The 26,760-nt window shown below is 43.0% G+C and overlaps 1 protein-coding gene across 1 annotated transcript in view; it reads left to right on the top strand.

Moving 5' to 3' along the window:
* UST (uronyl 2-sulfotransferase) overlaps positions 1-26,085 on the top strand; it is a 276,736-nt gene extending 250,651 nt beyond the window's left edge. Inside the window, exon 8 of the mRNA XM_003790259.3 lies at positions 25,667-26,085. Within this exon, the coding sequence (XP_003790307.1) occupies positions 25,667-25,950 (284 nt within the window). The 3' untranslated portion in view covers positions 25,951-26,085. The remainder of the gene's footprint in view (positions 1-25,666) is intronic.
* The last annotated feature ends 675 nt before the right edge of the window (positions 26,086-26,760 follow it).

The raw sequence follows: 26,760 nt of genomic DNA, 5'->3' as shown, positions 1-26,760 counted from the left end.
ACAGTACCACTATTTTACCAGTCACCCAAGTGCAGAAGCTTGAAGTTCTTTCGTTTATACCTAAAAAGAACCATCTCCCAGAAAATCTGCTTGGGAACATTCTGGAAAATTTCCCAACTCACCCTCGAGAAAGCAGATGCCAGACTGCTGGGTGCCAGACATGTGTCTGTCAACAACAGCTTCCTGTGGGCCATAGTCAGGAAATATTCCACAGAGAATTGCAAAGAAGTTTTCCTTGGAAATCCATACACGATTTTAATGCACTTAGGACATACATGTGCCTGGAGCACATCATTGTGACCATTGCTATTTATGGAGCCTGGAGTCTTAGTTGGTGGATGAAATGTACTGGTGAGTAAGAATGGCATCAGCCCTATCCTATAAGCTTAACAAAAGCAGGCTCAGAGGCTTCTTCTGTAGGGAATGTCAGGTCACACATGGTGTCACAGGTTGGTCCTAAAGCCAGCCTATGACCTGTTAGCAGGCCACAGAGTTAGCTGATACTCTGGGACACTGGTTCACTTCAGCTTGTCCTTGACAATCTATTAGGAAGCTAACAGCTGCTCCTTCCCCCAAAGGCTGCTTCTTCTAGTGAAGTCTTCTTTTCTGAAAGTATAGTACAGAGGTTAGTCATGTGCTTTGGAGACAATAGACTTGAGTTTGAACCACAGTTCTAATTCTTACCAGCTGTTTAACCATGAGCAAGTTTCTTTCTTTTTTTTTTTTTTTTTAACCATTTGGGATACATTGAGGGTACAAAGAATAGGTTATGATGATTGCATGTGTCAGGTCAAGTTCCTCTTACAATTGTGTCCCACCCCCAAGAGTTGTGCCTTACCCCGTGATCCCCCACCCCTCTCCCTCCGCCACTCTCCCCGCTCCCTCATTCCTCCACCCACCCCTTGTATTAGGTCATCTCCTGCCTTCATGTTAGAATTGAGTACAGTGGCAAGTTTCTCAACCTCTCTGAGCATCAGTTTCTTCACCTGCGAGAAGAGAAGGGTGACGTCACAGAGCTGTTCTGAGGCTTAATGGTGGGAACATGTTTGTGCACAGATGTTCAGTTTCCAAAGCGCTTTCCTAATCATCTCATTTGATTCTTCATGTTCAGTCCCTGAGAGAGCAGGGTTTTCAACAACCCCTCAAGTCAATCCAGTCTTGGAGTTTTAAAGAGACACCAACACAGAGTCTGTGTGTCACAGTGTTGAGTTCAATGTTCCCGGGAGTGACTCCTTGTGGTGTGTGGCATGAGGCCTCTGCTGGCTTCAGCTTTTCTGGTGCTAGTAGAACCGGCCATTTAGGACCTACTGATCTGAGTGGATGTGACTTGTTGGATGTGTCTCAGGGGTTATGAAGGAGGAATTCGTTTTCTTCTGCATTATTTTGAAAATCGCCTTGGAAGTCGCTAGTCAGAGTTGTTTTCTAACGTGGATAGCAAGGACACATGAAGTCCGGTGCCCACATCCCCACTTGCTCTTCTAGCTTATCTTTAATACAAACCAAGAGTAAAAATACATCCGTAGCCCATCTCAGATACAAAGTGAAGCCAGACTTTGTTTCCATGTATCTGAGAAATGGAGTAAGCTCGCCGGTGGGGAACAAAATGATGCCTAACAAGCCTATTTTACTAGAAGTTGCTAACATCAAATTAAGGTTGAGTTTTTAAGAAGAGTTAAGGAATGTGTACAAATTGGCTCTGTGATTGCACCCTTTATTTATTCAGGGTACTAAAACTAGGGTTTTTTCACACGAAGGCTCATTAGAGTCAGAGAAACACATTTTTATAATCACATTGCAAAGTTTAAGAGTCCTCGTGGCTTTCTGAAATCTCATGCGCTGTCCCACCCCTAGGCCATTTTGGGGTTGTGTGTTTTAAATGAGCTCGGAATTTTTCATTGATAGTTTTAGCCGTGGAGAGAAATTCAAGTCCAGAATTTCTAGCGGTAGTTCAGTGGCTCCGGCTACATACACCCAGCTGGCGGATTCAAACCTGGCCTGGGCCAGCTGAACAACAATGACAACTACAACAAAAAAGTAACTGGGCATTGTGGCTGGTGCCTGTAGTCCCAACTACTTGGAAGTCTGAGGCAAGAGATTCACTTAGGCCTGAGAGTTTGAGGTTGCTGTGAGCTGTGACACCATAGCACTCTACTCACCATGGCAGGTGAAACTCTTTCTCAAAAAAGAGTAATGACATAGTGAGACTCTTTCTCCAAAAAAAAAGAATTTCTACTTGAAATATAGGCCCTGAACCTTACTTGGGGAACAGCAACAACACTATGGAAAGACAAACCAAGAGGACAGCCCATGGTCAGGCATGAGAATATGGAATGTTGTCAAAATGCCATTTTCTGGGGTGGTGCCTGTGGCTCAGTGAGTAGGGCACCGGCCCCATATACTGAAGGTGGCGGGTTCAAACCTGGCCCTGGCCAAATTGCAACAACAAAAAAATAGCCAGGTGTTGTGGCAGGCACCTGTAGTCCCAGCTACTCGGGAGGCTGAGGCAAGAGAATAGCCTAAGCCCAAGAGCTGGAAGTTGCTGTGAGCTGTGATGCCACAGCACTCTTCTGAGGGCAACACAGTGAGACTCTGTCTCTAAAATAAAAAAAAGCCATTTTCTCAAATTAGCATAGAATTTAAAGGATTTTTTTTAACTTTAAAGTGATTCTCAAGCTCATCTAGAAAAATAAACATGGGAGATCTTTTTTTAAAGAAATGAGAGGAGATTTTGCCCTAGGAGATTCTACAGTATCGGAAATCTGCTAGGTTGAAAAAGAATGACGTAGTCAAGCCAGGGGAACAGGAATAGCAAGAGATGCTCGTGTAAGAGGGACCCTGCTATATGGGACAGATCGTTACGAAGAAAGCTAGTAAAGGTGTAAAATAGTGGGCTCGTGTTCAGGCCAAAAAGAGTTTCACCTTATACCATGGGCCTTAATAAATTCCAGATGGTCTAGAGAGTTAATTTTTCTTTTTTTAAATGAAAACATACAAGAAATAGAGAAAAATTTAGGTGACTGTTTTTATGATGCTGGAACATTGCTAAGGATAAGCCTAAAAGCAACAAAATACACAAATCTGTACAGAGAAAAAGTAACGAATAGACACGTTTAACTAAAACTCTAAGCATGTTTAAAACATATTTACGTTGCCAAAAGTATTTGCAATAGTGATAAGACATTACCGTCCAGCCTCTATAAGTTGACCACCCAAGGGACTGTAGCAGACTGGTCAACATAGGGAAGTGGTCAGCATGAAGACCAAGGCCTACTGTGCTGACTTAAACACATGTTGCATGTCCAGGCTATGAAAATTAGATCAACATAAGGAGGTGGTCGGTGTAGGAAGGTGGTAACAACTATGGAGGGTCTACTGTACGTGGTCAATATCTTATTATGTGAAGTTTTTTAGAAATCCCTAAGAAAAGTACTGAGTGAAAAAATGCTAGTAGCCAATAAACATATTAAAAAATAGTTCCAGCTTCACTAACCACCTGGGAAACGTACATTAAAAGGAGACCATATTTTATATTAGATTGTTATTGTCTGCGTTGTGGGCAAACACTAAGCAGTGTCAGAGTCCTTGATGATGCGGAGGGTAAAGAAAAACGGCACTTTGGAGACCAAACTGGTATAAAGTTAATGACACATATTAAGTGTAACTTAATAATACACAGTAAAACTCTTCAAAATGTCTATAGCTGGGGAACTGATAGAAACTGATAGAAAAATCCTGTATTCTGATTGTGGCTATAGTTGTGTAGCTGTCAAAACTCATCAAATTGTATAATTATGTATTAATTAAATGCAAGTTATTCCTTCACTTACATTTCTGAATGAGGAAATAATGTCCATAGCCTTTGACCCATTTCAGTTCTAGAAAAAAAATCAGCTACCTGAAAACTGTTAGAAGGACATTCTTCCTAGCATGGTTTACAATTGCAGAGGAAAAATGGGCCTATCTAACAGTAGGAGAATAGTTAAATACATTTTGAGACATCGATCTGAAGAAGTATCAGACAGCTAACCAAGTGGGATCACGCTGGTAAAAACATTTAGTGACACATTGCTGGAAATGTGATGTCACGTGAGGTGGGGGAGAAAAGAACAGCAATGTGACGTCAGTTTTATTAGAAAAACTATATAAGCACAGGAACATGATAAAGTACAGTGTATCTCAAAATGTTCAGGGTGTTAGTCACATCTCTGAGTGGTAGAAATTACGAGTGATTTTTTCCTGCATTTCCCAGCTATTTGATAGTAATTGGGGTGCATTTTAAATTTTGGAAAAGGCATTAATTTTAGCAAAAGAATTGAATGGCCAGATAAAAGAGGAGTGGTATGGAATTGCTAGGATGACACAGAACTTTTACCCCTCTCTCCGAGGTACACGCCTGCACACACAGCAACCTTGACAGAGAAGGGATAGCTGAGATCACCAGTCTCTAGGGGACAGCACAGATGGATATACAAGGAATCTTGGAGAGAAGGGATAGCTGAGATCACGAGTCTCTAGGGGGCAGCACAGATGGGTGTACAAGACGGGTGTACAAAAGGGTTCACCTTTCGTAATGGTATCAGCATCTGTCATCCAAAACTTCCAACCTCTTTTCAGAAACTGGCCTTTGGATTTCATGAGTTCACCTGCCAGATTCTACCTGTGGCCTTTTAAAAACTCACCTTAAGACACCCACAGCCTTTTCTTATATATATGAACTATAAAATGTGTGCATACTAAAATTCCATGACTCTGTCCTTAACTCTTTAATAATCTTGACATTTTTATCTTGCTGTATGAACCATGGTATAAACATCACTAAGGGCAGAAACTGGCTTCTAGGCCTGAACGCTTAACCATCTGGAGCAGATATTTAAGATGATTTAATTACACAAGGGTAGCTCATAGATCTTTTCCATTGCGGCGTAACCATCCCTAATCTGAAAACAAATTGTCTGAACTCTGCAGTAGCTGACACACTCTCGTTCCCACAAGTCATGTAGTATTAAGATTAAACATTGCTATCGTGGTTTAGCAAATCAGATGTGACCTCTATAACTACTTTCATATCAGAGACTAAGGTTTAAACATGCATCCTTTATTTGATTTTCATTGAGTGATTACAGATAGCACCTAATAAAGTCTTCATGCTATGATATCAAGAGGCTATTGATTTATTAGGTTTGGTAAGTGTGGACACTCCAGACTCTGCTCAACCTCCCTCACATTCCATAGCACAATCCTACAGGAATGTCAGAATGACATTTGCCTATTTACTTTTCTCAGTGACTGATGAGGATTCTTTCTGAGAAATAAACACCAGCATTATTCAGGAGTGAAACTGAGGCTTTGTTGATATTTTTCAGTGAAGTATATTTTCAAAACTCCATCAGAATTACGTGACAAAAATTGAAAGCTATGGACTTTTCTTTGGATATGTATTAGCCATAACCACCACACTCCCAGTAAATATAAAATGAGCCTGAGTTTTTAGAAAATAAATCATAAATTGTACAAAAATTTTGAGAGTCAGGAAATATCAGAAAATTGAATGCAGAGGCCAACTGATGTGCCATTTCTCCCATTTTATTTGGACTGTGGCAGGACTACTTGAGAGTCTCTTTCTAACTCTTTTCTGTTGTGTTTAGAATGTTGGTAAAGGCCCACATGCCAAGACTAGTCATGGTTATCCAGGCTGGGATGGCCCCTGGGACAGAAGGCACAAGCAGCCCAATCTCTGTGCCCATCAAGTGGCTCCAGTCTGTAGACACAAAGGAGGCAGCCAACCAGGTGGCGATGGTGGGAAGGGAGGACACACTTAGAGTGAGGGCCCCAGAACAGCATAGTAGACCAGAGGCCTCCATGGTGGGACCTGGATTCCACAAGTTGGTACTTAGCAGCCAGGAGACATCTCATTTAGTAGCTAGTGGAGCTTCAGCTTCACACTGAGCTAAAGGTCAACCATATTCATGGAGAAATATCTGTGTTCAAGAGTAGGCAATCCAAAGCAGCTTAACAGTGGTCGACCTTGTGGGAGATACAGCTATCTAGAAAAGATCTAGAAAGTCAGGCAGGCCCTCTGTACCTCTTGGGGCTCTTCACCGATTGGTGGTGAACATTCTGAAAAACATGGGAAAGCCAACACAGAAAAGTGAAGAGCCTGCAAACGGACCTGGTTCTTCTCACACCAATCCATGGCCATGGTTGGGTCTTTTGACCCACGATCTCAAACTGATCTTCTCTGCATGTCATTACTTAGTCGGGTAGTAATTCCATCAGAAAGCAAATCTGAATTGGTTTGAGCTGGATTACATAACCCAGGAAATGAGGCAGAGGATCTATCTCAGCAGAACCTGGTCTCAGGTTCTCCCCTGCACCTCGACCATTTCATTGCACTTCTCTCTACCCTAAACCATCCAGCTATTGATAGTGATTGCAGGTGTGAGGGTGGAGTGGGTTTTACAGAACTTTACTTTTTTTCTTTTTCCTTCTTTTTTTAAGTGTTTCAGATGCCACAGACATATTTTTTCAGAGCTTATTATTTGCTTAGCACAGGCAAGATGCAATAGAAGATAAAATGAATAGAAAAGAGATAGTCCCACCAAAATGGAACTTCAGGGACAGAAAAATACATGAAACAGACAACAATAAGTTTTTGACATTTTAAAAGAATTTTATAATGAATTATATGTGGTCTTAGTATGCAAGAGGCACTTCGAGGACTTTACATAGCTGATGAACCTACAGGTGAGGCAAGTTTATAAATGTACAGGAATTCAAGCCTTCCTATATAGGGTGTGAAGCTTTCCTTTCACTGAACTAGCAGGTCTTCCAATTGTAAAGGAACAGAGCATCTTGAAGTCTTAATGTCTGTATTCTCAGGAAGTATTGTTTATCCATTAAGTTTCAATTCCATTTAAACTTAAATTCTTCTGTTTCAATTGAGAAGATGAGCATTTTTCTGTTTTAGTGGCAGAATATTCATGTTTCAAGAGAACATATTTTGAGAAGGATAACAATAATAATAATCGTTATTATAGTTAACATTCATTGAGAGTTTCTTGTGTCCCTAGAACTTGGTTAAGCCCTTTGCAAGAATTAGTTAGTTTAATCCTAGTAACAACCGTATGAGGTAGATAGTAGTATTTTGCTCATTTTGCAGATAAGGAAACTGCCATCTTCGGGAGCATTCGTAACTCTCCTAGTTCACTGAGCTGGTAGTTAGCAAAGCCAGCGCTCAGCCCCATGTGTGACTTCCAATACCTTGCTTCTAACGGTTCTACTCTACTTCTCCATGGAAAGAGCGAAGTTGAAAATAGGAAGATCTGAGGGAGGCGGGATAGTTAATGAAACGTAGGATTCTAAGAAATTATATTCCGCTAAATTCTTTAGAACTTAATGTTTCTGGAAGGCCTGGTGATTCTGTTGAGACGATGTTCATTAATATTCCACATGTGTTACTTTGTTCTATTTTTTCTAACTGTTTTTAATAGTTAGAACTGCTAAAATTGCTTGGAGAAAGTGCTTCCAAAGACTCCAACTGGTTAACAGTAAAGCCATTTGTTTCCATCATGTCAACAACATTGGCTTTCATGAGAGTTTTCATATATCGGGGAATGGAATTTAGGAAAGCAAACAATCCAAGGAAAACTGCTTATTTTTCCAAAATAGCAAAGCAAAAATGGGAACGCTTCTCAGTTCAGCTGCAGCAGATGTCTTCGGGAGTCTTAAAAACTCTTAGACTACATGATTTATCACATAGAACCAAAAAGTGATTAGCGAAGGCTAACATCTTCTTAGAGTCCTATCATTGTTGTAATTGCTTAGATAGAAAAATATCTTATGATATATTCGCTGTCCAATTTATAGTGAGTTAATATTCAGTAACTTTTTTTAAAGTTGTTCACTGAAATATATAGTCTATCGGACATAAATAATGATTACCAACTGGTGAAATCAATTTAATACTAATTCAGTCTTATTAGTCTGTTAAAGAGAATTAATGACTTTCAGATATGTTCACAAAGTCCTTTGTCACTCACGAATACCATTGAGATAAATGATTAAGGGCTGTGAATAGCAATAAGCTTAAAAGTGTGATAACGTTCAAGCTCACATTTTTTCCCTTAAAATTCAAGCCTTCTTGCTCTCTGCTATGTTCATCTCCGTGTCTATAGCACCGAAGCTCATGTGTCGGGTACGTGGTCTTTCCATGATGATTACAGCAAGGACTTATTTACTATCTGCTGCTACAGAGTTTAAGCTTGAACATAAGCTGACTCAGGCTGTATTTCCCTGTGTTGGGAAATCATAGTTGTTCATCCATCTACCCAGTCAGGGGATGAACTAATGGTGTTATATGGAATTGAAAGCTAATTCCCTCATAAACATTTTAAGTGGATATAAAGAATTATGTGCTCAGATGCAGTCATTCATTTATTCAAGTAGGGATCTTAATGCTGCAGGGAATGCACAGAGGCATGATGGTCTTAAAAGCAGTCAAAGGATTTTTCTCATCTAAAACATGCAAGAGTTGAAGCTCTTTCTTATTTAGTGCTACTCGGGACTGTTGGTCACGGAGGCTAGACACACTGGTGCGAGGATCGTCAGGCCGAGCCTGGCTGTCACCTCTGAGAGAGGCCTGTCATGAGCTTGGTAGAGTAGGAATGGTGGCTTGCTTGCCCACCATCTATCCCCCTGACCAGGGCACCAGCAGAATTTGAGAGCAGGTGTGATTCTCTGCCTTGTTCTCTCCCCACCCCACCATGCCCAGTAGCTGCCTCCTGGCTGGTTTAGACTCGTGGGGGGAAACAGGGGAGGAGGGAGAGAGAAGCTCTATTACTCCAGAGGTGTTGCGGCTGCTCAGAAGGAGAGGGTGGGATTCAGTCTACCCAGAGAAAAACCAAAGAACTTTCACCTCTAGCCAACAAGTGATGGTTGACTTCAGTATCACTACATTAGAAATCAATGATTTTTCTAGAAATGGTGTACAAGGTTTCAGTGAGAATATGCTAAGTCCTGGCCACATCATCATCTCACCTTGAGCCTGCAGCTAAAGGGTGTCAGACACACACTGGCACTGCCTTGGCAGCCTCTTGGGACTCCTGCTTCTGTGTACATCGTATGTGCTGGGCAGGGGGGCACCAGTACTCAATGGGAAAGCGAGTGACCTCATATAGATCTTATCAAAAACTATTTTAGGTGGTATTTAGTAAACTGATTTTGTAATCTAAAGAAAGGAGCTGGGCAGGAAAGACTAAAGTACGGTGAGGCAGCCCCATGGAGTTGACAGAGGCTCGCAATAACAAGCTATTGGCAAAGGTAAAAACCTTGCCACCTCACGGTATGAGTCATAAATGGTCAATGATTTTCTCTTTTCTCCAAGGAGAGATGGTAGGGAACAGAAACATTTTAACATTGAACCCAGGACTCTGAATTTTTCGGCATGAGGACCCAAGAGCCGTCTTAGTGAGGGGATTCAGAGTCCAGCCAGGAGGTTACCTCAGCATAGAGCAAGTAAATAAATCATGTGGTGAAAGCCATTTGAGAGTGAAGTTTACTGGAGAGTCGTAAATCATCCGGCGTGTCTATGTATGGTTTTGCTAGAATGGAGGCGCAATCAGAAACTTTTAAAAATGTTTCTTTAACTGCATGATTTGGAGAAGAGAACTGTGGCCTCACAAACCAGTTTCTGTGATTGTATCAAAAAGAGATAAAAAGAGACTATGGGATGGGGTTAGTGCCAATTCACTTTTTCAGTCTTATGTAGTTAAGTTGTTGTTTTCAGAACATCATGAAATTTCATTTCATGCCCCAATAAAACTTAACTAAAATGTAACGGGTTACAGCTTTTCCATTTGTTGACTGTTCGTCTTCAGACATCTTTGATTTTCCATCTTTTGAACAGATTTTTTGTAAGATTGCCTTGAATGTCATTTAAGTCACCTTTCCTCTCGGCTCCTCCCCCACCTGTCTTTCCTGATGAAACCTAATGCGAAAACTGCCTCTCACCCATGGTGTAGTTCCCAGCCTGGGGAGATTATTTCTAGTCAATCTCTTTTTAGTCCGTCTCTTCCTTCCCACCTTGGTTCCCCCCATCCCCGATGTCTTATCTCAGAGGAGACAAGGCTGGTGGCCAGTCCATAGCACCACAGTTTCAGACTTGGGCCACATCAGAAGGCTGACCTGGCAATCTGTCCTGTCCTTCTGACCTGACATCACCGCAGCTTCTCACTGCCAGTGACCTTGAAAGTTCAGTTCAAGAAATCATCCCACTATCGTTCAGCACCTGACACACATCAATGCTCTTCTCTTACGTTTTTCTTTCCTGTGTCAAAAGAATGAAAGGGCTTGATTTTTCTCATTGGCAGAAAGTTCTAGTTACAAATACAAGTTTATACTACAGTCAAACCTTTTAAAAATATATTGTGACTATTTTTAAATTACTTTCTTCCTCAATGACATTTGCAAGTTTTAATATATCTGTTACGTTTTTTACAGTATGTCAATGTCAAACATTTACCTCTGTTTTTTAGAGTTGTAACTACACCACGGGGGCATTTTTCCCCCAGGTGGTCCTGGCATCGGCAGACATTAGCTGGTCAATTTCAGGCTTTCCTTAAGCAAACCAAGGAGTTGCCCCTGCAAAGGCAAAGGTTGTAGGTTCACCTGTTCTTTCTTAGGGCTTTGCTTAAAGTGAAAGCAATTTGGATGCGCTTTTGAGTAGACATTCTGTCTAACTGAGCATGCAATTGCAATTCTGATGTTTAGCAGGGAAAGAAGCTGGAAGTAAAGATATCAATTTGCGTCCCCTACCAGAGTGCTACAGGTTTCCCAGATAAGGTAAATTTAATTTTAAAGTCACGTAGCAGACTCTCCCTGTGGAATTGACAGCATCCTAAGAACTTCATTTCACACTTCCCTGACTTGGGAATGGTTATTTTAAGTAGCACCTCTTATTAACCTTAACTTCTTAATGTCTGGGCAGGAGGTTAAATATCTCACTTATCTACATGTTGGGCCTCTGTGATCACCTACTTCATTCACAGCCCTTCAAGGGTTTATCAAAATCTCACTGCGTTAACATTCCAGAGAGAACATCCAGGTTGGCTGGGCGTTAGGGTTCACCGTTGGTGAGTCAATTAGGGTTCACCGTTGGTGAGTCAAGGCTGATGATTGTGATACATCCGACATTAGAACAACACAAAAAAGTGCCATAGATCGATTCTGTGAAATAAAATACATTTAAAATGAGCTATCAGAAAGAAAAAGGCACCCTAAGTTCTGTGATAGTTGTGATAGTACCCGGTTCATAGAATTGAAAAATGAGGAAATATTTCATCAGTGAGATAGCAGCAATTACACGGTGTAATTTACTAAGAATTTCTTAGACTCAAAATGTTTTATGAGCAAGTCTACTCATAAATGCACTGCTCTACTGCTTTATATTCTCACTTTCAAAAGGCCTTGCACATCATGAAACTTTAAGTTAGGTGATAGATGGACTTTGTGTTACATTAAAATAAATGTCTTAAAATTTAGGAAAATTGTATTATACAAATTTTAGGATCTCTGACAACAGAAGGTAAGTGGCATGTTAGACTTAGCAGAATTAAAGACCTTATCAGCTATGAGAAGAAAATTTATCATCACTCAGCATCTAGAGTTGCCATCTAGGGCCTGGCTCGGTGGTTCACGCCTGTAATCCTAATGCTCTGGGAGGCCAAAGTGGGTGGATTGCTTGAGCTCAGGAGTTCAAGACCAACTTGAGAAAGAGTGAGACCCTGATTCTACTAAAAATAGAAAAACCAGCCAGGTATTGTGGTGGGTGCATGTAGTTCTACCTACTTGGGAGGCTGAGGCAGGAGGATGCCTTGAGCCCAAGAGTTTGCGTTTGCTGTGAGCAAGGACGCCATGGCACTCTACCCAAGGCAACAGAGTGAGACTCTATCACAAAAAATAATAATAATAATAAATAAATGAATAAAGTTGCCATTTATCTTAGGGTAATAAGCAAAAAGCATACAATCACTATGCACAAGGATGTATGTCTCATATTAACAGTCAAACAGAAAAATGACCCAATTACCTAGCAGCAGAAGACTGATGAGATGACCTTGAAGGCATCCATAAAATGGAGTATATAAAAACACATGGCCGAACACGACTTGGAATAATTAATGATACAGGAAAATGCTCGTCATCAGTGAGGCTTTTCAAAGACAGGAACGCTAATTAAACAGTGCAGCAGAGATCTACTTCATATTCATGAATTACACTGAAAATTAGACTGGAAAGAAATATGTTACCATAGCAATAACTGCGGCTTGATTAAAAGCCATTGTATTTCCTTAATATTTTTCCTAAGTTTTCTGAAAATATTACCATCTATTTGCATATGTGTATATATGTATATGTACTCATAACCAGAAAAATAAATTTTTTAATTATAAAATATTTTTACAGCTAAAAGCTTATTGACTGCCCAAGGGCTCTATGACAACCTTATATGTAAGGACATAGGTAGATTGATCTATGGAGACACTGCAAAAAAAAATAATAGCCCAACATACAAAATGAGACAAAGAACTGTCCAATAGCCATATCACTATCTCTGGAGTGGCCAGAGGGACAGAGCGGGTTAGCAGCTGGCTTCAATACCGTAAGTGCTGGGTTTAGACAATAAAGTATGATTCCGGGAGAGGGCCTTTTCCCTGTCAGAGGAGGAGTGATTGAAGGGGTGGGTGGGTGTGTGTGTGTTAGAGAAAAAGACAGAGAAGAGAAATTTAAGTGACCTAGACCTGCTAATACCACACAGACCACGGAATTAGGAACAGAGGAGCCCCCAGTGAGGAAAGCATGAGCAAAGCTGACAGCATTGCTGGATGGCAAAGCAATTTGGACAGAACTACTAGGGCAGTCTTTCTCGTGGTCTTCTTTGGTCAAGTAAGAAATTTGTTCCATCAGGATGTCCCTATTGGTCATTGATTTAGGCCTTCACGATATAATTTCAAATAAAGTAACAAAAATACAAGAAGGAACAAAAACGCATTTCTCAATAATTATTTCAAATGAAACGAACACATTGCTGACAGCGATAACATTTCATTTGTAAAGCCGTAGCCAAGCTTCCAGTAAGTTTTCTTTTTTAGAAGTAGTTTTAAACAGAAGTGTTTGATTTGACTGTTGCTGGGACGGTGAAGTCTTGTATTGCCAATCTCACTCCTGAGCCAGTATTTGAACGGCAAACAGCTAAGTTGAGGAAACCATGCGTGTATATGTAGGGTAGTGTGCACTTTTGCAGAAATATGTCAGCTTTTTGATGATGCGAGTCATGACACCGAAGTTGGGGAGAAAAGACCCAGGAGCAAGATGCCCTTCATCTGACAACTCAGGGCAGCAGGGAAGGCCAGGGACATAGAGCTGCTGACCTTGCTGGGCATGAAGGCAGCCCCACAGCCCATTCCTCTCAGCATGTGTGTCTGGGCCAGGAGGGGCTGAGCCTCCATCAGCCCTGGCACATGTAATTCTAAGCATTGGGATCTCAGAGCGTGACTTTAGGGCTCTTGTGTCAACAAGAGCTCAGGTGCCAGCCAACAAGGTAGAACCACAGACACCCTGCAAGGTGACCTCTGTAGGTGTCAGGCAGCTGGGGTGATGCATTGCACATGAAATGCATGGCCCTACAGAAGGACACAAAAGGTAGTCATCTGCAGCCACCAGTGCCGCCCCATGGGGGGGGCCCCCTTCTGTTCTTGCCCTTCTCTGATGCTCCACCACGAGGAACACCCTTCCCACCCAGGCAGACAGGCGTTCCTGGTTGCCAGGGACGTTATTGGAAGGATTGTGCATTGGTTTCTCTCTTTATTATTTACTCTTCCTCCTGATGGAGACAGCCTGTGTTTTCAGCTTTTATTTCTCTTGTTCCCTGGAGCCAGGCTTTGTGCTTACTTGTTGGCTTGTTACATCATTGGTGAATGAGCAATCGAAATCCAGGTAAGAAAATAACTAATTACCATTTCCACCACCTCACTGGCCATTCTGGCACATTCCAAGGATAGTAAGGTGGTTCTCTCAGGCAGTTAACCTATCGGCCCCTCTATCAGGCTACCCTCACCTCCAGAATCAATGGGGTTAGAACCCACCTAGCAATGACGCTTCTGAAAACACGTGGTAGGCCCGCGGCGACCTACCCCATCAGGACAATGACTTTCTCTTCTTGGTTTCTTTTACTGGGCTTCTGCTTTCAAAAAGCAAAGCAAAAGGTAAGCACTGGAAAGCCTTCATTCTCTTCTGTGAAAGAAGCCTAGCACTTTTAGGCATTTATGAAAAAAAATCATGTAACATTCACTTTGGCTGTGTAAAGAAAAGGTTCTCCTGAAATTCAAAGCAGTCTCAAATTATTTTTCATTCTTTATATTTCCATAACTGAGGAAAAAAAAAAAGACTCCCACAAACAAAAAGCCCTCTGTTTACCGACGCTAAACACCAAGAAAGCCATGAAGCGTCTTTTGTTCTTTTCTCCCCTAATTGCCGTACCTCCAAGAAGCTGTTCTTAGCGTGCCATCGATCAACTGAGTGGCACGTCCAGTGCTGGCTGGGCTGGCAGCACGTGGCTGCAAGCCTCAGTGACACACATTCGCTTCCGTCAGAGGCAACCTTGGGGGGCCGGGCTGCCCTGCAGTTGTAGTTCATGTGCTTGAACCGCGTGGCTCCTCATGTAATTCAGGAAATGGGTTGACTCTATCTGTGACGAGCATCGTGTCCACGCAGGAGCACCCAGCATGCTGCAGGGGTGGCGGGTGTGTGCCAACCCTGGGGACTGTGCCCACAGGGCCCCTCTCCACTTTCCACTGCTGCACCTGACCGTGACTTTGTCACACCTGTGACCCAAGAAAGTGTGCCTCATCTCGTGTCCTAGAAATCTCTCAGTGTGCTCTAACCTGAGATAGAAAGTCCCAGCTTTTTAGACAGGGTGCTTCTTGAAATAGCAGGGCTCCCCCGAAGTGGAAGGTGGGTGCCTATCTTTTGACTATAACTGTTTTGGTCTTTTTAGCTGGTAAAATTTGGCCCCATTTCTTGTTATTAAACTTATACTCGTTTTGTGCACATAATCTCTGCTGGACCAGGTTAAAACAAGTCCAGATTTGAAGTGGGAGGGGAGGGGTCAGTATGGAGTGTGCATTCGCTTGGATCAAGGAAAAGACTGCCAAAGCCAGCGCAGCATCAAAATACACTACAAGCCGGGGGTGAGGTTTTGTTACTTTGCATCTGGTTAACCATCTCAGAGGTCATAAAGCGAAGCCTCTGTCCTCCAGGGCAGCAGCTGGGTTTATACAGTATTTTCAGATTGTTTACTGTGGCCCAGAGCCAGGGCTACATCGTTTTTCCATTATGCATGTTTGACAGATGAAGAGAGGTGGGAAGGGAGACTCCAATGGGCAGGTCTGTGATTTCCCTTTTATTTACATTAAAAGGACTTTTAAGAGAACTGAAGATTACGAACCAGTCCAAACAGAATGTCAGTGTGGTATAGAGGTAGAGCGGGCCATTGCTATCGCGCGAATGTCCAGATCTTGGGCAGTAGAGTAAAATCAAAGCAAAAAAATTAGGCAACAAGCTCGTTATGCTTGTCTGTGCACAATCTTGTGTGCAGACAGGTTGCTGGGGAATGACATTTATCATAGGGGGACCAGACGTCCTGCTTTTGGCCGAACAGTCCCGCTTTTGAACAATTTGTCCCGCATCCCGGGGCGTTTTAACAAAGTCCCGATTTTTGGAAAGAATGCAAGAACGGGCGGGAGAACAGGAAGGGAATATACGGTTTTCGGCTGCCATGTGGCTATTTCGCCAGAATATGAGTTTTATATTATTTTTGTTAATTTTATAATGTTAAACTGTAATAATAACAAATAATTGCTGAGAAGTGATTATCCAGAACTGCTTATCAAAATTTGCATTGTTGTCAGGCCCTGCCCTGACGCATCCCCTGCCCTGCCCCACGCCCCGCCCTCCGCCCTGCCTCTGCCCCGCCCCCCGGACATGTTGTCCCGCCTTACCGGTGTTAAAATCTGGTCACCCTAATTTATTGTCATATTCTGGCATTGCATGGAGTGGAGCCTTGGAGCTGGCAACCCCGAGTCTGCAGGCGTCCACCAAGTGCACATTCCATGCGCACGTGCGTGCTGGGTGCCAGGGTCCCTGCAGAGCCTTTCCTGTGCAGTCCTCTTCCCAAGACACCAACTTCCTGCAGACACTCCCAATGGCTGGCCTAAGTTCTTCCATCATCCAGTGTTCAAATCTGACCAAAGAGCCGCACTTTAAATTATATCCATGACAAAGCCATTGGACTTGGGTCCAGAATGTGATCTGAATTAATGTTTTACTTCTAAACAAAACATTTCCCCCTTGCCAAATGGGTAGATAGCATTAAAAATGATGGCAAAATTAAGTAATCAAACAGCATTCATACCACAGAATGGGGTCACACAGATACCCTTTTTGCCACTGCTCTGTTTGGATTTCTTTAGCTACTGGCTACAGCAGGAGCATACACAGCCCAAGTTCATTAGCTATAAGGTGGCTGCTTCTACACAGGCATCTATGTTTGTGGCAACTGTCCCCTATCAGAGTATTTCTCAGCTTTTCTAAGTATTTGGAAGCCATTTGTCACCATAAACATAGTGCCCTTCAGCACAACAGCTAAGAAAAGCAAACGCCATCCCCTCTACCCTCCGGCAACCTGGGAGCGAAACCTTTTTCATCAGCCTACCCTCCAGAAATTTGATTTCTAGACATGGAAAGTTTGCTCAAGAAGGACCCTCGACCAGGGAAGGAATTTAGCGAAAACAACATATGTATATTCAACACCAAAAGTTGCCCTTTGGGTTAATCCAGTCTTACCGATGGATTTAAAATACAGGTTTCAAATCAACAAACATTTATGGAGGGTCGTTACGTGCCAGGCCTGGAGCTGGGCACTGGGGAACTAAAAATGAAAAAGACACAGTCTCTTTCAGTCTGAAAACATTTTTGCTGGCTTGCAGGTTTCTCAGCAGATCCTCCCAGACTTACCGAAGCATTCCCCTCGACTTAGAACACTCGAGCCCTTCTTTTCTACCGAGCCCCTCAATGCCAGAATACACACAGGGCAAGGAGAAGTGGGTGGTTATAGATTTCCACTCAATTTGGAAATTAACAGCCTGTGATGTAGCAAAAAGGTGTTAGAACTGGAAATCAGAAAGCCTGATTCTCGTCTCGGGACTGTCATGTATCAGCCACACAACCTTGAATACAACCTTGAGCCTGTCTTGTGACCTTTGGGGTCCTTGACGTCTGTAGGTAAAATGGGATCCTGTGAAGTTTGAAGGATGATCAGGGGAGCTACGGAGGGTCCTCTGCTAATGAAGGGAGCTATTTCATTGGGCTGGGGGGAAGCAGGTGGGGAGGCTAAGCCATCTGGACCACGGTCGATAAAGCTTTAGAAATATAGAAAGTGCTCCCCACTCCCACCCCACTGGGCTCATTCTATTCTTGGTTTTTGTTTTCCCTCTACTAACATTGGGTGACCAACTACAGATTTCTATGGCCTTGGGGATCAGCTATAGAAAGGGTCCCGTCCAGGACCCCAGCTCTCTCCAGGGCCTCTGCCATGCCCTCTTCAGGGAGGGTACAGAACCTGGGAGAGTCTGTCTCCAAACAGTCCTGACTGGGGCTGGCTGGACATGTCTGTAAAGAAGAAACAACCTCTGTTTTACTATTTAAATACAAAGGTCAAAGGTTGGGGTTTTTTTCATCTTTATTCTCTTTTGAATATTTCACAGCACAAAACCTCCAAAATTTTCTGCAGTTATGAGCATAACAAAGAGGATTAATTGGCCAATCCCTAAAGGTAAATAGAAAAAAATGGAAATTAAAAAAAAGGCCTTCTGAAGCCACAACTTCTCTTTGCTAAAGTCTATTGGTGAGTTAAAGGACGAGGGCAGAAAAATACAACGAGGCCCACAGCTGGCGCTGCCAGTCTAGAAAGGCAACAGAACCACAGGGTGAAGCTCTGGAATGCACAGACCCCTGGGAGCTGAGGAGCCCCAGATGGGCGGGGAGACTGCTACTTGCCAACGATCCAGCTTTCACAGGTCTCTTGGGAATTTCTGTGAAGCACATTCAGATAGCTACTGCCTGTGTGCCCACCTGACCGCGTCTCCGCCTCGCAGACACAGCCAAGCCTTTTCTCACATCTGACAACACCGCCTTCCTTCTGGTGGCTCTTTCATTCCCTCAAGGAGCATGTGCAGAGCGGCACTCTGATCCCTAGGGGCTGAGCTGCAGAAACACAAAGCAATGGGGCATGGCCCCTGTCCCGATCCCTCTCAGCATAGGGAGTACCATGAGAAGAACCGATGAATGAAACCTGGTAGGGACATTAAGAACAAAATCCAGGGGAAAATTTTCAGGGTGTTGCTGATGCCTCAGAGGCCTCCTAAAAGTTTTCCGTCATTTGGTTGAAACACACACGCAGCCTTGCACACACAGCAAATCTTCAGTATCAAATAGCAGTTATGAAAAGACCAGCTTCTTGCAGCGTATTTAAGACAAGCTCATCAGGCCTATTCTCTCCACTGGGGTTTCTGATGAAGCAGAAGATATGCCGATGCCAGTGGACAAACCAGAGCAAAACGCCCAGCAAGGAGGGCTCTCCTACAACTGTGAGCTCCAATCCACCAGGAGCTATGGGGAAGGGGTAAGAGCTTGGCCTCATTAGTCAGACTCCCCCACACGGAGCTTCTGGCCTCTCCACTCACCAGATGTGTGAACTTGGGCACACTGCTAGATTCCAGTATCACAGCTATAAACGGTGATACTAAGAGGCCCTACAGCACTGGGAGTTTTGTAAGAATGAAATGTGTGTCTAGATAGCTCACAGACCTTGGCACAGAGAAAGCTCTCAAAATGCCTGTTGATGATGATGATGGTGACAGTGATGTCACTGCTTTCAACTCCTATTCCTACTACAGAATAGTTTGAAACAGTGGCAGAAAGAGGGGAGAAAGGTGACATTGGAGAGACACACGAATGAGCCCTAACTATGAAACCTTAATTTTGACATGAAACACTTGCTTCCCAGATTCAGGAAACTCAGAAATTCAAAACCTTCACAGCAGAAGCATAAAACTTGAATTTCAACAGCAGCCAGGCAGGTAACATAAAAGAATGGACTGGCATAGGCCTCTGTGGAAGGGCAGTCGCACTTAGCTCCAGAGGAATGTACCTCCCTCTGAGAGAAGCCAGAAATCCAGATTTCCATGTGAAACAGACCAAGTCTTACAATAACTAAGTCAATTTCTAAAAAAATACCCCATGGGCCAAACAACACATTGCCTGCCAGTCTGATCTCAGGCTGCCTTCTTGCCCCCCTGCCTTGACAGAAGAGGCCCTGCCTCGGTCCTTTCCTTCGGAGGTATTTATTAGGGGGCACACGACAGACAGGTCTCTTGAAGTTATCTCTCAGCTCCTGCCAGGTTCCAGGGATGTTCATGGAGTGAGTGTTGCTTCTTGATGGCTACGTTCTACAGGATAAGCCCAGCTCACGAAGACGACTTCACTTCCCAAAGGATGCTAATAATAAATACAAATTTTTAACACATAATTGTTTTGTGGCTGAAATAACAACAGTCTGCAAAAAGAAAAAAAAAATCCTAACAACTTCCTCTAGAACTGCTATTATGGCAATCTGGACAGAGGCTGATTCCATAGTGCGTGTAGCTTTGTTTTATTTGGAAGGAAAGTCTGGCATTTTACAAAAATGTGGAACACTTAGCAATGGAATGACTTTTCCATAGCACTGATTATTGTACGGCAAGACATATAACCATATGTCTTTGAAATGTGATTTTAAAAATTCTCTACTTGCTGCAAAAGGCAGGCCTGCTCTTAATCTTTCCATGTGAAGGCTGATGGCTTTCTCCAGGCTCACAAAAACTTCAGAGGTTATGGCTCACTACTTAGAGTTAGGGAAAACCTCAACACAAACGGGGCCCAGGTTTGAATTCCAGCTGTGTGATCTTGGATAAGTCATTTTATCTCCCAGAATTTCAATTTCTCCATCTGCATAATAGGGGTCACAACCCCATCTCTAAAACAGTTAAATAAATAACATATATGGCCTTTACCCAAACTCATAATGGGTACTCACCATCCATACTGGTTGATCTGAATCTGCGTTTCTCCTGTCACAAAATAGCATTCTCATTTCTGACCATAACATAAAGCCTCTGGCAATGTCATTAACATTCTTATTAAATGTGGCAGCTCTGGCTGGGCAGGGTGGCTCATACCTACAACCCTAGCACACTGGGAAACCAAGGCAGGAGGAATGCTTGAGCTCATGAGTTCAAGACCAACCTGAGCAAGAGCAAGATCTTGTCTCTACTAAAAGTAGAAAAATCAGCCAGGCATGGTGGCCAGTCCCTAAGTCTCAGGTACTCAGGAGGTTGAGGCAGAAGGATCCATGAACCCAGAAGTTTAAGGTTGCTGTGAGCTCAACCAAAAGTTTTGGTTTTATTGTCCACAGTGGTACAAGAACTGAAGGGTAGAGGGTTGGATGCTGCCACCAGAGAGTGACAAGGGACAAAGAGAAAGGGAGGCTGGGAAATGCTGACATTTACAACCCAGGCTGGGAAAGAGGAGAGCACAGAGAGAATGGAAAGGGAACAATCAGAGTGAGGGGAAGATGGACAGAAACCCTGTCCCAGATGCCAAGGAGAAGAGGGTTGAGGATGGAGTGTGTGGCCGACAGTGTTTTGGTTGAGAGGTGCCCGCTGAGTTATCAACAAGGAAGCAAGGGTAATTTGAATGGAGTATCCAGGGACAGAAACCAGGCTTTGATGAGTTTGGTCATGTATATAAGTTGAAAATGTGCTAACAACAGACGTAGACAACTCAAGAGTTTTGTTGAAGAAGGGAAAGACTTGAGCACATGTGAGTTTTGATGAGAAGGGGGGAGGTTGACCATAAAGAAGAGAGGGTGCGTGAGGGAAAGAGAGAGAGAGGACAGAGATGGATGAAGCAAGAATTGGATATCAATGTAAACCCAGAGCTTAGGAAAAGGAAGAAGTTAGCACTCACGAGAACCCTCTGATGCAGCCAACACGTCCCTCGTGTTAGACAGGATACAGAGAGGGGGCTGAAAAGAGTGAGGAGGACTGCAAGAACTCAAATGCACTTGGCAGTCTGGGGCAGTTGCAAGGCCAAAGGGGATAGCTTCCCCTCTGCCCTCTGAAGGGTCCTTGAAAATGAACTGAGAGTAGGCAGAGTAATAGGAGAAAAAGCCATGCACATTCAATTAACATGGATGAGCACAGGCGACATAGGAGAATGATGGCCCCATCACCCAGTGAGGTCCAGATACTTCCGTACCCTTCTTATTAGGGGAAGGAGAGATCAGGGTAAATGTGGTGGTTTTGAAGGGTAGTAAATGATTTTTAAGAGGAATGAATGGGCCCAGTGCACACACAGTGGTAAAAAGCTAAATAATTCTCTTTGGAAACTGAATGGGACCAATGAACAGTTTGGGACCAAGTTTGTCCGGGCTCCAGGTGTGGGGTTTAATTTTCAGTCTCTTCCCCTGTGATACTGATCTTCTCTGGTTAATGAAATTTCAGAGGAGAGGATTGGATGTAATTGTGTTCCTCATAGGAACTCAACTCTAGGACTCTAGGTAGATAAAGGAACTTCAGAGAACAGCCTCATCCAGCATCTGCTGATCTACAGTAGCCTTTAATTTAAAATAATCAGCACACGGGGTGCCATTTGGTAAGGGGTAGCCTCCTCTGAACCCCTTAACTATCCAGAGAAGGATCTTTTAAAGCTCCTGCCTTGTAGCCAAAACCAAAAAATTCCCTTTTCCCTCTTGCCTTACAAGTCTGTCCTGTCTGTAGAGTTTTCTAGCAAACACAGGGCTCAGCCTCAGTTAGTGCTCTGAGTAGCGCCATCAAATAGCTGAAACGTTACACCAGGATGGTGAGGTGAGGCATCATTAAAATTTGGTTGGAAAGGCCACTTAGTATCTTATGAAATATAAATCTTATTAAAGATCTTTCATCACCCTATAAAATTTGGATAGAATATATCCATGAAAGGGAATGTGAATCGAAGAGCCGTGATGGCAGACTCTGGAATTCCTAATGCTGGTCGTCATGATGAAGCTGTCTTTCTCCAACCTCCACGGATAGATTTCTAACTGGGATAGAATGATGTTTCCTACTAGAAATACATAATTATGAGTTCAAGCTACATGAAGCACCCAGGGTACGATTTCACCTATGAGCAGAACTGAGAAACTGTCCAAAGGATGGTTAATATTGAGATGGTTTTCACCATTGACTAGGTGGGTCTTGGCTATCTTCACTAGACCCAGAGATTGTCTAGTTCAATTTTTTTTTTAATCAACCCTTGTCTTCCTTTAAATTGTAAACCACTTAGCCATTCTCTCTAAAATACCTGCCTGTTTCCTGTAAGATCTAAGTCTGGGTCCCGGTCAACCTGAGGAGTCACTGGCTCTAGCTGTTGACCATCATGTTCTGCCCCATTCTGGGGAAAGTTGTGAGGGAGAGCAGAAGGTCACTGATGGGCCTTCACCAGGTGGGACCTTCTGCCTCTGCTGCTTTCTGGCTACATGACCTTGAACAAGTCCTAGTCTTGTTCATCCTCACCTTGCTCATCTATAGGATGGCAAGCCCCTCTTCCATCAAGGGGCTATTGTGAGGATAAAATGCATAAGTTGCTGCACTTAGTCCTCACTAAATGTGGCCGTCACTATAAAAATATCCACAAAGACTCAGGCTGAGCTGGGACAATCATCTCTAGACGTGTTGGTTAACTAACCGTGTAAATATGTCCTGGTTCTTTTCACTAGTATTTGAAGGATGTAATATCACTTTTGACAGAGTTGGTTACATATTCTGCCCGTCCTTCAACTCCCCCCCCACAGTCATACAGAAAAACTCACAGTTTTATTGTCATGAACTAAGTAGGGATGGTTTTATAGCAATTGACCCAATCGCCTCATCATAATCAAAGAGGGAAATGTATGAACCCATCATGCTGTAACTTCTTAAAAATCCTCCCAAAGTTTTTCTGGCTTAAACATATATTATAGTAACCCTTTGCAACAAGTCAACTCAGTCCACCATCTAGATCAGTGATTTTCAACCACTGTGCCGCAGCACACTGGGTTGCCAGGAGAGGATCTTAGGTGTGCCAGGAAAATGTTTAAAGATCATTAATTAAATTATTTTCAAAAGAAGTTCAAAACACAGTAAGCATATTATTATTATTTTTTTGATCAGCATAATGTAAGTGTGTCATGGACATTTAACTGTAGGTTCAAGTGTGCTGTGAGATTAAAAACAAGTTGAAAAACACTGATGTAGACTAGCATTTTGCAACCAATGTATCTTGATGATTAATCAAGGAAGTTACCTTGCTCTAGGTTAAAAATTTGATGGGTCTTTCTTGGAGGGTTTTGTGGTCAGGGTATTTATCTGATTACACTTGCTGTACATTGTTTTTAAGAAATAACTGTTTCAAACTTTAAGACAAAGAGTTTTGAAGGCTTGCAATAGAACAGATACCCAGATTACCTCTTTACAAAGGTCGGGGCTCCTCTGCACTCACCCTGCTGGTCCTTCTCCAGCTGGGGTGGTCAGCTCGTAGGCCCTTTCCCTTTCGTAAGATGTAATTCCAAGTCCTTCTCCCTTTGTGTTGTAATGTTTATAACTTACCTGGCTGGCCCATAAAGGAACCAACTCCCGTATTTATTCATTAGCTGGGGGCTAATACTTACCTGAATAAACAAGGTATGTAAAAGGTTGAAGAAATGTTGTTTATTGATTTCTCAAAATCAAGGATTCCTAACATACCCATAAAAACCTAAAATATTCACATATGGGCTTCCAGAAGCGTTCCTGAGCATGAGCTTTGGTTGGCTCTTCTTAGTGGTTAAGATCCTCTCCTCTAAATGTTCTCAAGTGTATTCCCAGACTAGGCCAGATGAGCAGAGAGCCAAGAATGTTCCATTTTCCTTTCTCACTCTTGAAACTCATGGCTGAATTTACTCAAGGATGTAATGAAAATGTTGCTAATTCCATTACAATTTTTTCTTGTGAAAATTGATGGAAGATACTTCTCTGTGGGTTCATAACGAGGAATACTTGTTAATAGATTATTTCAAAATTAACAGCAATGTGATATGTTAAGTCTTTGTTAGCTGCCAGAAAGTCGAGAGGCAAACTCTCCGACCCAACCCACGACCCACCCACGTCCTGTCCTGCACGGGTCCTTAGGACTTCACAGCATGTGGTTTGTGTTACTCACCACAGGGGTTGGAGAGGCTGGTAAATAACGCCCACTTTCCCTTTGCCTGGGTTTCAAACCAATTGAGAAGTAGACAAGAGACAGACAGATGGAGCTTATGACCAAATGAGGCCAAGTAGGAGAACCAGAGTGACAACACACCCTCCTGAATTAGACAGACTTGGCCTGTCCTTCCCTACGGAGGGTGTGAGGTCACTGCAGACCTGCACAATGGTCCTAGAGGGCTGACCATCTCAGCCTCTTTGCCCAAAAGCACAGTCAGGGGAAAGCCTCTTGTCCTGGTTCTTGGCCGGCCTCCCCAGAAGAGGGGCTGGGGCAAGTGGCCAGAGCACCGCTCTGGGGAGACGCTTCCGCGTGGGGAAGGGAAACAATTACCCCAACACTCACCTTTCTCTTTATCCTTCCCTCCTTCTCTCTTCGCCCAGTCCTCTGAACTGTTTAGCTGATGGTAGCATGTATTTTTTCACAAAATTCTTTAAGATTCTTTTTGGATTAGGTTGAGCCAGATAATTGAATTGATGCATTTGTTTTAAAATCACAGAAAGTCTGGTTTTCTTTGTAGGAGGTAACAGAGCCCTACATAATTTAGAGTGCTTCGAGAGGCGGTTGGATTCTTTTTCTCCTGCCTCTCAATGTTTAAATTAAACCATTTTGTTTCTTATTCATCTTTTATAAGATTTTTTAAGAGCTCTAATCATACTTCCTTTACTTTTCTGGACAAATGTATTGTGAAATAGTGAAATGGAAATGGATTTTGTATCAAAGTTTATATCCATATTTTAAAATTAAAAAAAAAAAAAAAACACAAAGCAATTAGAAAGTGGAGAGACACCAGGCGGCATCTGTGGCTCAAAGGAGTAGGGCGCTGGCCCCATATGCCAGAGTCGGTGGGTTCAAACCCAGCCCTGGCCAAAAACTGCAAAAAAAAAAAAAAAACCATAAAGTGGTGAGACAGCTCTTGTATGCCTCCTGAAGGTAAAGCCCTTGACTTATGTAACAGGAAATAAAAGAGAAAAAAACAAGTCGATTTTGCTGTTGGAAACAATACATAGCTTACGGTTAATAATTGAATTACAAGTCGCATGAAAAGGAAATCAGATAGTTTACGTTTAGTCAATTCATGTTGATATTAACAGCCAGAATATTGGGAAATCTTTGTCGGGAGCACTTTTTTCCCTTCTAATACGTAGAATTAGGTGCTGCTAATATGGGGAGGGAAATACAAATGCTGGCCGGGAATCCTCCTAAGCTAAAGCTTTGCAAACCCTGGCTCACGCGAGACCCGGTTCTTTTGCAGAACATAGGAAACTCGGAAACATGACTGTGACAGTGAAGAAGACTGTCCCCTCTCCTGAGGCCGTGCAGATCCTCTACCAGCGGATGAGATACGAGTACGAATTCTACCACTACATCAGAGAGCAGTTCCACCGGCTAAAGCGCAAGTTTGGACTGAAGTCTCCCGTGGGCAAGGCCCCCCCGAGGCCACACTTCTTTATCCCAACGCCACTGGAAACCGAGGAGCCAATCGATGATGAGGAACAAGATGATGAAAAGTGGCTGGAAGATATTTATAAGAGGTGATGCCAGCACTGTGTGGCCTCCATGGCTCTTATCTCCCTTTTCCAGAAAATTCTTTGTTTGGGGAAGAAAAATCCTTAAGGGACTAAATTAATGCTTGGGTGCATTAAAAGAGCAAAACATTCCCACATGTTGGGGGTCATTGGGAGACGCCCGATTTTGCGGGTTTTATGTGTTTAATTTTATTCTGTGTTTTTTGCTTGGCTCCTTGGGTCCTTCCCAGATAAATCACAAGGCATCTCATCATAAAACAGCTTCCCCCCTTCCCCCTAGGATGAGAGAAAGGAGAGATATATAGTCCATAGCCTAATAACTTATCATTGATAAAATGACTTACAAAAATATTACCTCAGTGGTAGGCGACATCCAGACTGGTATATTTGGGTAGAAATACAAAACCACTTCAGAGACCGGGGAATCTGCTCTGGAAGGATCTGAGAGGAGAAGGTAAGACAGATTAGAACACCAAAAGGGAGGAGGTCCCTGGTTAAGTGGCTTCTGCCCACATGGGTAGAATTCTGCCTCTGGTCCATCTCAGGGGACACTTTCACCAAGAGTAGCATACTTCTCTCTGAAAGAGCAAGTTGGCTTGTGCCACGTCACCTACCAATTCAGACCTGGAGTTACCTTTCAAGGTCAAAGTGCATGGCAGACTCCACTGAGACACTGCACTTCCAAGCTCCATGCTGGGGCATATCATAGTAGCATAGCAAGGAACAGAATTCATTTGCTGTGTAAAGAATGTAGGTTAGACGAATGAAATCTGCAGGTCATGTGGCATCAGGAATCATGCTTATTTCCTTTGCATCAGTA

Source organism: Otolemur garnettii, unplaced genomic scaffold (assembly GCF_000181295.1).
Source record: "Otolemur garnettii isolate 467f Iridium unplaced genomic scaffold, OtoGar3 scaffold00042, whole genome shotgun sequence".
NCBI lineage: Eukaryota > Metazoa > Chordata > Mammalia > Primates > Galagidae > Otolemur > Otolemur garnettii.
This window is presented reverse-complemented; position numbering and strand designations above follow the sequence as displayed.